The sequence below is a fragment of the Nomascus leucogenys genome, chromosome 1a (genome assembly GCF_006542625.1).
Source record: "Nomascus leucogenys isolate Asia chromosome 1a, Asia_NLE_v1, whole genome shotgun sequence".
NCBI lineage: Eukaryota > Metazoa > Chordata > Mammalia > Primates > Hylobatidae > Nomascus > Nomascus leucogenys.
The window spans coordinates 94,962,682-94,974,701 of record NC_044381.1 but is presented as its reverse complement, the minus strand read 5'-3'; the positions used below and the strand labels follow the sequence as shown (position 1 = coordinate 94,974,701).

Genomic DNA, 12,020 nt, shown 5'->3' with positions numbered 1-12,020 from the left:
TATAATTCAGTGGACCAATGCTAATGTTTATTTACTCTCTAAGAAAAGAAACTATGAAACAATCTAGTTCTAGATCTTTATATAAAAGATCAACAAAGTAACTCATTTTCTAGTATGAATTAATATTTATTAATTTGCTATTTGTAAATTGTCTATATTAAATTATCAGCTAAGCCTTCCCTGATTAATAATATTCCAGAGAATATATTGATTATAGTAGATAATTAGGTAAAAACACAACCACACAAAATTCTATTTTAAGAATTTTGAGGACAAAATTGGGAGAAATGTGGGGCAAAAATCTACAACATGGTTATTGATTTAATAGATAAATATAAACTATGCAGTTAGTCCTCCATATCTGTGGGTTTCACATCAGCTAGGTTCAACCAACCACAGATAGAAAATATTCAGAAAAAAAATGAATAGTTTCATCTGTACTGAACATGTACAGTCCTTTTTTTCTGGTCATTATTTCCTAAACAATACAGTATAACAAGTATTTACACAACATCATATTGAGAATTACAAGTAATCTATAGATGAATTAAAGGATGATGTGCATAGGTTATATGCAAATAACCATGTTATATAAGGGACTTGAGCATCTGTAGATTTTGGTATTTGCAGAGATCCTGGAACCAATCCCCTGAGGATACTGATGGATGATTATATTTATTACCACATCCCTTCAGAGCACTTTGATCTGTATTACAAGCTCTCATGTTCCCTTTTGTTTAATTACATACTTTGTTTCTACAGTAACTCTAAAGCATATAATCAGTTGCAATGTCCCTAAGCCTTTTACATGGTGAATTTTTTTCAGCTAATAAAGAGTAATAATAATATAATCCTTGTGTAGAACTTTATCTTCTTCCTAAACATCTCTTAATTAGTATGCAATAGGATTAAATACAATTGAAGTCTCACTATACCATTTTGAATAATTAGGAGGAAAAATACAAATTCTAACCTAGGCCTCCTAAGTCTTGTAGGAATTTACTGCCACCTTCAGGTTCTAATGAAAATGCACTGGGACTGTAGCTTTTACATTTCCAGGTGATAGTCCCTGGTTAATATAGTAGAAATATTAATATTATTTTCTGGCTTTAGAAGCAAAATACTATCTAATTTAGATTGCTATAAAATGCATTCAGGAAATGCTTTTCGCCTTGTCTTTTTGTCTTTTGTGATTCTTTCAATAATGTGTAATTGAAAATTAAAGTCTGTTTTTTATCAGCCATTATAATTATGTACTGGAAGTTCCCAGATCTGTGTCCAGAATGTACTTTGTATCATTGTCTAAATCTAGTTAAAAAAAAAAAAAACTCTTACAGCAAACTGTTTTAAATGTTCCATGTGTCAATGCCTTCCAGCCAAAGGCCACCAGGAACACATCTGCAGTTGCACAAGTTGGGTTTCTTGCTCATTTCAGGCAGGGAGAAACCACACCATAGGGAACTGTGGATGTCTGAGTAAGAAGGTGTTAAAAGGGACTTATAGGATTTAGGTTTTATTGGGAGATTTTTGGAAGGGTTTGAGGAAGTGGGCTTTGCTCTGGATAAAATGCTGTCAGGAAGTGGGGGCAATCTCATAATTTAGTATCTTCATGAGTTTTACTTATAAAGCAGGTGGAATGAAGTGAGGCTAATGCTATAATTGGTAAAGAAGCAGAAGTCATTCACATTAGCCAGATTAGGAGAATGTTTCACGTTTTTTGTGGTTTGCAGACTGACTTTGTGTTTGTCTATATTTAGACAAGATGTTGTTGGGGTGGGCGTTGACCCCACTTCCTCACGGTCACAGAGTGGCCGTGATGTTGGTGTTCCGTGAGATTGTTTATGTTCAACAGAACACCAAGGCCTATCAGGCAGTTCCTAGTTGTCAGGGACTGCTTTTCTCTTTCTCATGCATATATTTGTAATTCCATGAATACCTTTTTTTTTTAATTCTTTGAATTTGTGGTAAAATTATAAAAGTTTGTTATGATTTTCAAAGTGGATATCAACAGAATATGAAGCTCTAAGTATGCATCATAAATGTCGCAAGGGTGTGAAATCCAGCTCAAAATCATTTGGAAAAAGGGGAATTTATCAGAAGACCCATGTTAACATGAGGAAGACTGGAGTGCAGATGGACCATGAGTCAGCTCATAGCACGAGGTTAAGTGCCAAGGAACTCCCCATCCACCTCTCATCTCTTCAGCTGTCTCCCCGGGGCAGGAAATGTAATTGCCTATAATTTCCAAACTTTATTGTCCCAGTTCCAACATAAGACGGAGACTGATACTTTTTCCTGCAGTTATAGTTTAAGAGATCCAAGAGAAGGGTTTTAACTGGGGCAGGCTGAGTTACACGTTCACCTACTGCACTCAACTAGGACCAACAATTGTGGAGTATTAGAGAAAGGGGTGTTCTCATTAGAACCACACAGTCAGATTAGGGAAGAAGCATTTCCTGGAAAAAGTAGAATTGAAGTTCTGGGTAAGCAAAAGATTTGAAAAAAAGATTTAAAGCTGGGAGGAAAAAAAAAATCAGTTCTGGGTTCTAGAAATGTAATATTTGCTATAAAGAGAAAAATAAAAATAAAATAAAAAGAGAGAGACCCAGTTAGGCCATCACAATTATTTCAGTAAAATATACCAGAGGCTTGAACTAGGGCAGCACCAGTGGGAATAGAGAAAAGAGAATGCTTTCAGTTAGAAACGTTTCAGAGTTAGAATCTACAGGACTAGCTAATTCCATAGATATGAGGAGGAGTCAAAATTCATAAACAGCTCTTACACAGGATTTATCATGTAACATGCCCTGTTCTACACACTTGACATATATTCACTGAGTCCTCACCACAACCCTATGAAGTATTATTTCCATTTTCAGATGGGGAAATTGAGGCACAAAAAGGTTAAGAAGTTACCCAAGGTTGACCGGGTGCAGTGGCTCATGCCTGTAATTCCAGCACTTTGGGAGGCCAAGGCAGGTGGATCACCTCAAGTCAGGAGTTCAAGACCAGCCTGGCAACATGGTGAAACCCTGTTTCTACTAAAAATACAAAAATCAGCCAGGCGTGGTGGTGCACACCTGTAATCCTAGCTACTTGGGAGGCTGAGGCAGGAGAACCACTTGAACCTGGGCAACATGAGCGAGACTCCGTCTCAAAAAAAAAAAGAAGTTACCGAAGGTCATATAGCCGATAAATGGTAGAGTTCAAATCCAGCTAATCTGGGCTCCAAAATTCATGAGTTTAGCCACCTGCCACAACCTCTCCAAGCTCTGAATTTGTGTGAGTCATTGTGTGCATCAAGGGTGGAAGCACAAGTAGAGTACATTCCAGACTTGGAGAGGAACGTGCAGAGGAGATAATATTTGGTTTTCTTTATATTAAGTTGTAAATGTGTTGAGAGTAACAGATGGAAATGCCCAATGAGCAATTTGAATATATAACTCGGGTAAGGGTAGAGGCTTAAATTTAGGATTTGTTAGGACCTAATTGGTAGCTGAAGCTAATGAGTGAATGAAATCTTCTAAAAGGAGTAGAACGATGGCCTAACATGCAGCTCAGAGAAAAACAAAGAGAAGGTAGAAGAATGATCTTCAATAATGACCTAGAAATTAACTAACCCAGTGTTTCTGATGATTAGGAGAAATAGGCATCATCATATACTGTTAGTAGGAGCACAAATTGGTACAATTTGTTTGCAGGGAAGTTTGGCAATATCTAATCAAATACAAATTTTCCCTACCATTTTTTAACCCAGCAATTCTACTGGAAATTTATGCTACAAATATACTCTTTCCTAGCATCAAAGATATATGTACAAGAGTGTTCACTGCAGCCTTGTTTAATAAGAAGGAAGAAAGGGAAGGAGGGAGGAAAGAAGGAAGGAAAACAGCAACCTCAATGCTCATTAGTATTGTCCACACCATAGAATTCTATGTGGTTATTCCATAAAAATAAATACCATGTGGTCATTAACAAGAACAAAGTAGATCTCTGGGAACTTCTATGGAAAGATCATCAACATGCACTAGAAATATTCAGTGATTGGGGGGAAAAGACAAAAAAAAAAAACAACAACCAACAACATATGTTTAAAAAGAAATAAAAAGAGAGGTTATATTAGTTCATTTTCATGCTGCTGATAAAAGACATACCCAAGACTGGGTAATTTATACAGGAAAAAGGGGTTTAAGGACTTACAGTTCCACATGGCTGGGGAGGCCTCACAATCATGGCTGAAGGCAAAGAGGAGCAAGTCACATCTTACATGGATGGTGGCAGGCAAAAAGAGAGAGCTTGTGCAGGGGAACTCCCGTTTTTAAAACCATCAGATCTCGTAAGACTCATTCACTATCACGAGAATAGCGTAGTAAACACCCTCCCCCATAATTCAATCACTTCCCACCAGGTTCCTCCCATGACACAAGAAAATTAATTCAAGATGTGATTTGGTTGGGGATACAGCCAAACCATATCAGAGGTATAGAATAAATATAATGTTCCTTTAGTGTAAATAATAGGCCTGCTGTACCCTTTTCTACTTACCTGGCAGAAAAACAACCAATATAAAACACAGAATCTTACAGAATCTTTTAAAATCTTCAGAATGGAGGTACAAAAAGAGCAAATCCAGAGATCCAGGAGAGGTCACAGAAGGCACCAGGCTGGCAGCAGCTTCACCTCCTTGAGTCTCCCCCCTTGGCAGCCTTGCACAGAGTGGGCATGAGCCATGACCTGTACTGAGAATTTCTTTGGGCAGGTGCACAGGGGAGGAGGGAAAGAAAAGCTCTAAAGGAAGGGAAGGGCGAGTGCACACCCTTGGGCTCCCCTCTCTATGAGAAACCCAAGACGCCCAACAGAGCATTTAGGCCTGAGAGACAGTGTAGCTCAAATGTGTGCAGGAAAGACCCAAAGCAAGTTGGCCCTTGTGTAGTGGATAATCTGTTATTATACGTACATATATAAATACATTTGTAAAATATAAGTTAACACCATGGAGTGTAAGGTTCAAATCAAAAACTACTAGTCAATGAATCATCTAAACAGTAGCTGAAGTCTTAAAAAAAAAAACTTCCTTAATAAGTGCAATTAACCATAGATGTACCTAAACATAATACACTGAAATCATGCATTTAACTTCAAACAAGTTCAAGCACTTTACTATCTCTGCTATTAACAATGCCATTTTCAAAATCTTTCAATAATAAATGAAATATGATACCTATTTCAACATCCCTCTAACAGCCAATGTGATTTAGCCTCTGCTTAAGGGTCTGGTTTTCTCAGCAGTTTAACATCATTCTGTAACCTTTACTAGCAGAGATAAAATGCAACCATGTGGCCTGCTTCTGAACTAGAATTATGATAATTCTCTCAAGAGAATGCAACAGTCTTCTGGCAAGGTCACCACCTCAAACCTGTATTAAAAATGGGAAAACAGAAAAGGAAGAAAAAAATAGACTCTAAAGACTGTTACTACATAGCTTCTTCTCTTGACCTTCCTTTAATAAAATGTGTCTTGAAAGAGAACAAATTAGCTTCAAGCTTAACAGCAAAGAAATTTTAGCCTTCTGCCACTAAACAGACATATTTTTCAGAAAGAGTAGCAACATAACAGTTTTAGAACATCCAGACTATAAATTTTGGGCCGAGTGCAGTGGCTCACGCCTGGAATCCCAGTAAATAATCCCAATGTAAATTATTAAACTGACACTTGGTGTACACTTTAATCCACTGTAAATTGACCAGTCTTAACGTTTCCAGAATTGTCACTTTGGGGCACGTTATTAGTTTGCTAGGCCTGACATAACAAAATACCACAGACTACGTGGCTTAAATAACAGAAATTTATTTTCTCACGGTTCTGCAGGCTGGAAATCTAAGATCAAAGACATGATTAACTTCATCACCTCTCTCAAGCCCCTATCATCAAATATAGTCATATTCTGAGGTACTGGGGGGTAAAGCTTCAATATATGAATTTTGGGCCGGGTGTGGTGGCTCACACCTGTAATCCCAGCACTTTGGGAGGCTGAGGCAGGCAGATCACGAGGTCAGGAGTTCGAGACCAGCCTGACCAACATGGTGAAGCCCCATCTCTATTAAAAATACAAAAATTAGCTGGGCATGGTGGCATGCACCTGTAATCCCAGCTACTCAGGAGGCTGAGGCGGGAGAATCGCTTAAACCCAGGAGGCGGAGGTTGCAGTGAGCCAAGATCGCACCACTGCACTCCAGCCTGGGCAACAGAGCGAGACTCTGTGTCAAAAAATAAATAAGTAAATAAATAAATTAAATTAAATAAATAAATATATATATATATATATGAATTTTGGGGGGACAAAGTTTAGCCCGTAACAGATCATATAAAGTTCAACTTTCTGTACCTATGAAATAAAAAGCAAGACTTTGGCCCACAATGACCAGTGGGGAACTACCCCTGTTAAACCCTAACTGACACACCGGCCACAACTCCTGTACTTCATCCATAGACAACATAAGGAACATTCATTTTTCTCTAACCCCATTCTGAGCATTCATGTTCTTTTTAAAATATTTTATATTTCCTCATCTTTAGCAACTAAAATAGTTTGCATTCCAATTTAGCAAGAAACTACATAAATCCTAAGTAATGTATTAATTCATCCTACATCCATCCATTTTATTTATTTTTTTTTTGGAGACAGAGTCTCACTCTGTCACCAGACTGGAATGCAGTGGCATGATCTCAGCTCACTGCAACCTCCGCCTCCCAGGTTCAGGCGATTATCCTGCCTCAGCTTCCCAAGTAGCTGGAACTACAGGTGCGTGCCACCACGCCCAGGTAATTTTTGTATTTTTAATAGAGATGGGGTTTCACCATGTTGGCCAGGATGGTCTCAATCTCTTGACCTCGTGATCCGCCCGCCTCGGCCTCCCAAAGTGCTGGGATTACAGGCGTAAGACACCGTGCCCGGCCTATCCTACATCCATTTTCTTATAAGAGAAATTCATTTTAGTTCAGTTGTATTGTACTGGATTTACTAGGTCCAAAAACAAAAAGAAAAAACAGATAACTTCTCCTCTAGGTGTGAAGTAGATTTTTTCCTCATCTTCTTAACTCTTATTGTAACAGAAATTAATGTGCACAAGACCATCAAAAATATGAGATTTGGCTGTACCTTAAATATGGGGCACATGTCCTCAGGATCTCTTGAGGCTGCGTCATGGGAAAAAAAATTATATATATACATATATACGTATATACACATATATATACGTATATATGTATATACATAATTTTTATATATACATATATACACATATATATATATATATACACACACACACACACACACATACAGCTAGTTGTGCTGCCATACTAAAGATTTCAATCTTTCTACTGTTCCTGAATCTTTGGAAGTTTTTCTTCTTTTTAAATAATTATTAATGAGGCATACATGGTTCTGCAACTGGTGTTCCAAGTAATGCACACATCAGAACAACTTTTACATGAAGAAGGCTGTAAAAAGTACTGTGTCCAGCCCACCAATATGAACAGTGAAAAAGGGGACAAATCAGGAATGTGCCATTACTATTTGCCAATAATTACTAGTTGAAGAATTGCATTAGTGATACTTAGTATCTCTTTTTAAAAAATGGGAAACAGCAGGAGGGGATGGATTGAACATGAAAAACTAGGAGCTGCGACAATAAAGGTCCAGAAATGATCCTGAGACAGAAGTTGATCATAAACACAGGAGCAGCAGCAGCCACTACATCACATTTTGGAGTTTCTAACAATTTTCCTAAATTAAACTTTATGACCAGACATGTAATGGCAAACTGCCAATAACAAAATATATTTTATAGCATTTTAGTCATAGATAAGCATATGCTTTTATGAATCTTAGTATTATGGTAGAATACTACATAAGATATAAATACTAAAGTTTTGAAAATAAATGTACTAAATCATAGTTTTAAAATAAAGATTTTCTAGGCCAGGTGTGGTGGCTCATGCCTGTAATCCCAGCACTTTGGGAGGCCAAGGTGTGTGGATCACCTGAGGTCAGGAGTTTGAGACCAGCCTGGCCAACATGGCAAAACCCTGTCTCTAATAAAAATATACAAATTAGCCAGGTGTGATGGCGTGCACCTGTAATCCCAGCTACTCAGGAGGCTGAGGCAGGAGAATCACTTGAGCCTCGGAGGCAGAGGTTGCAGTGAGCCAAGATCATGCCACTGCACTCCAGCCTGGGTGATAGAGCGAGACTCCATCTCAAAAAAATAAAAATTAAAAAAAAAAAGATTTTCTATTTAGAATTTCATTAACTTATACAGTACCTTTTAATCAAAGTACAACACATATGCATATATTTTAAAATTAAGTATAACTTAGCTGTCTTGAACATCTAAATATACCCCAGAAAGTGCTGGGATTACAGGTATGAGCCACTGCACCCAGCCTACTCCATATCTATTAACGTAAACCAATTCAAATCTGTCTTAGAAGTGGATAGGTTATAAAAAGAACTAAATACACATAAGTAATCCAAGACACTACAAATCACACTCAAACACATCTTTTTATTATATACTAAATTTAAAAATACAAATCTTATTAAAAATGCTTATCAAACATTGTATACATAAGTACTGTCAAATACTATTGGGTTTTGACATTATGTACATTTGCTAAGGCTAATTAGAAACGGAACAATGTAATATCACTTTGCTGACACTGAATTTCAGAAGTTAAGTGTTTTAAAATTTGGCAACTATGAAGTAGTGATCTGCACAGGAAGATGTTTGGAGAGGTAAAATAATAAGAAAACAAACGGAATAATGCAGATATTTCTGCAGTAAGTGTTAATAAGTAGATTTCTTCCTCATCCTCTTAACTCTCATTGTAACAGAAATTAAAGTGCACAAGACCACCAGGAATACTTGATTTGGTGTACCCTAAATATACACTACAGCCGGCTGTGCTGCCATATTGAGGGTTTTAATTCTTTGTACTGTTCCTGAGGTTTTGGAAGTTAATTTTGAATGTGGCTAAGGGAAGGGAGGCCAACACTTTCTAAATTGCACCAAATGGCCTTAAAGTGTAAAAATACCAAAGATAAAAATATTAATTTGGAAATAGATTCAAGGAAATAATCCCTGTCTACTTTGCCCTAGGAATAAAATTAGAATAAGGACACAGTTTTACCTCTGGAAAATGCTTACTAAAATCTGTTTCAAAAGACCAGACATGTACAGCAAGCACAATACTGTCAGTTATTGTTCACCACTTATATACTGCATCATAAATACCAGGTATAAATACCTGCCTCTAAAGGGTCACTAGAAATACAGGTAGAAGCATGTTATCACTTTACACTAATTTTACTCATTAGGTATAATTTGTAAAAATAGGTCACCACCCCACCATACAATCAAGAAAGAGGAAAAGAAAAGTTGCTATTCTACAAAAGTGCTCCTTTTAGCTTTCAAACCCAATAGCTTAATTTTGGGTAAAACAAGACTGTAAGATATGGCCATCAGTTCTAAATAAGCTGATGATGCCATATATACATCCTCATATATATATCTATATATATGCTCATATATATATGCTCATGTATATATATACTCATATATATATGCTCATATATATATATATACTCATATATATATGCTCATATATATATGTTTAAATTTTAGTTCTGGTTTAACACTAATGTACTAGTACAAACCATTTATAGGAAACATTTTATCAGCCTTATTTACAAACACACAATGAATGACAATGATATGGAAAATTTTTAAAATTGCAGATAAATGTAGTCATAGTTTACTAAAGATAAGACAAATTTGCATAACTTTTTTAAAAACCAAAGAAAAATGTTTAGAAAGAAACCCCTACCATATACAGAATACCTACTGGTCATCAGACCTAAGAGGCAAATCAACGTAAGGATCATGATAAAATTTTTATTACTGTTTCTTTTAATAACATATCAATGAGATCTATTTAGAATACTACCTACAAATACACATTCTCTCATGATTCAGTGAGAATATTTAGTTATTGAATACATTTTTTTTACTCTCATGGCACATTACATTTGGTAACACTAATAAGGTAAATTTAGATAACACTTAAATCATGATTATGAATGTTTAATTGAATATTTTCCTTTCTGTAGCTGTGAAATGTAAAGCTTAGATTTGCTTCCATCAGGCCTCTTAAACCAAACTTCATCATGGTTAATTGTTGTAATTACAGCACTAAAAAGAAAAAAAAAGAAGAATGAATGAATGAATTACAATGTCTCCTCAATTCATTTTAGATTATTACCTATATAAAACCAAAATAAACTGGCCTACAACAGTAGACTCAGGTATATAATTGTCATTTACCAGAATGCTGCATATCAGCAGTGCATGCTGCCAAAAATATCACATTCAGCAACATAGTAGATCATCCTTCTTTTCTTAATAGAGTTGGTAAAATTTACTTTCTATTAGAACTATTAAAAGCACGTTCTTCCTACTCCATCTCCACCCCACCTCTTAAAAAAAAAAAAAAAACTGGAGCTAAAAGCACTACTTATATGGTATTATACTTGTAACTTATGTCAGTATCTTTCAAATACTAATCTCTAATTCCCAATGTCAAACCATCTATGGCACTTATACCAATTTTTTTTACACTACTAATCTTTACATAAAAAGATACATTCTTTAAATAGATTTGTATTTTATTCTTTTTTTAATTATTTATTTTTTTTTTATTTATTTTGAGACGGAGTCTCACCCTGTCGCCAAGGCTGGAATGCAGTGGCGCAATCTCAGCTCACTGCAACCTCCGCCTCCCCAGTTCAAGTGATTCTCCTGCCTCAGCCTCCCAAGTACCTGGGACTACAGGCACGTGCCACCATGCCTGGCTAATTTTTGTATTTTTAGTAGAGACGGGGTTTCACAATATTGGCCAGGCTGGTCTTGAACTCCCGACCTTGTGATCCACCCTCCTCAGCTTCCCAAAGTGTTGGGATTACAGGTGTGAGCCATTGCACCCAGCCTAATTATTTATTTTTTAAAGAGTGAATAGGAATTTTTTTTTTTTTGAGACTGGGTCTCTCTGTCACCCAGGTTGAAATGCAGGGCCACAATCAGTGCTCAACCTCTCAGGCTCAAGTGATCTTCTCATCTCAGCCTGAGTAGTTGGGACTAAGGATAATTTTTTTTACTTTGTAGAGACGGGGTTCTCTACACAGAGACCAGCTAGGGCTGGTCTCAAACTCCTTGGCTCAAGTGATTCTCCTGCCTTGGCCTTCCCAAATACTGGAATTACTACAGGAAAGAGCTATTGTACCTGGCCTCATCTCTTTTTAAACAACTTTTATGCTAAGGAGTAGTAAAATATCTCAAAAACAATAATATAAACAGAAGAATCCAGGAGTATCATATATAAACTAGTAGTTCAATGAGCTTCTATGAGAAAAGTTATTATACACAATGTTCCTGGAATCCTAAAAATTTAAAGACAAAATTATCATCTTACAATTAAAACCGCTGTATTTGGAAAATGCATACTGTAGACTAAACTCAAGTTGTTTTATTTACCACTGATACCTACAAAACCATATTTTGTTACCACAGTAGTTTACTACTCTGAGAATTAAATCCTATGATTAATATTAATATTTTCAAAAGGTCACAACCAGATAAAACTTAGAAGGCTATATAGTTACATAAACTTTATTTAAGCCTAGACATATTATTAGGACTTTTAAAAGGCAGTTTTCAAGTTACACTGTTGTTGTTGTTGTTGCTGTTGGAGAGACAAGGTCTCACTCTGTTGCCCAGCCTGGAGTACAGTGGTGTGATGAAATGATACCTTGCTGCAGCCTCAAACTCTTGGGCTCAAGCGATCCTCCTGCCCAAGCAGCTAGGACTATAAGCACACACCTCCATATCTGGCTAATTTTTTAAATTTTTTGTAGAGACAGGGTCTTGCCAAGTTGTCCAAGTTAGTCTTGAACTCCTGGCCT

The 12,020-nt window shown here is 36.5% G+C and overlaps 1 protein-coding gene across 2 annotated transcripts in view; it reads right to left on the bottom strand.

The window, feature by feature from the left end:
• Nucleotides 1-8,548: 8,548 nt before the first annotated feature.
• Nucleotides 8,549-12,020, bottom strand: part of BRMS1L (BRMS1 like transcriptional repressor) — a 46,795-nt gene continuing 43,323 nt past the window's right edge. For both annotated transcript variants that reach the window (XM_030813619.1, XM_030813625.1), the window contains one exon: nucleotides 8,549-10,254. In XM_030813619.1, coding sequence (XP_030669479.1) covers nucleotides 10,137-10,254 — 118 coding nt within the window. In that variant the 3' untranslated portion in view covers nucleotides 8,549-10,136. The remainder of the gene's footprint in view (nucleotides 10,255-12,020) is intronic.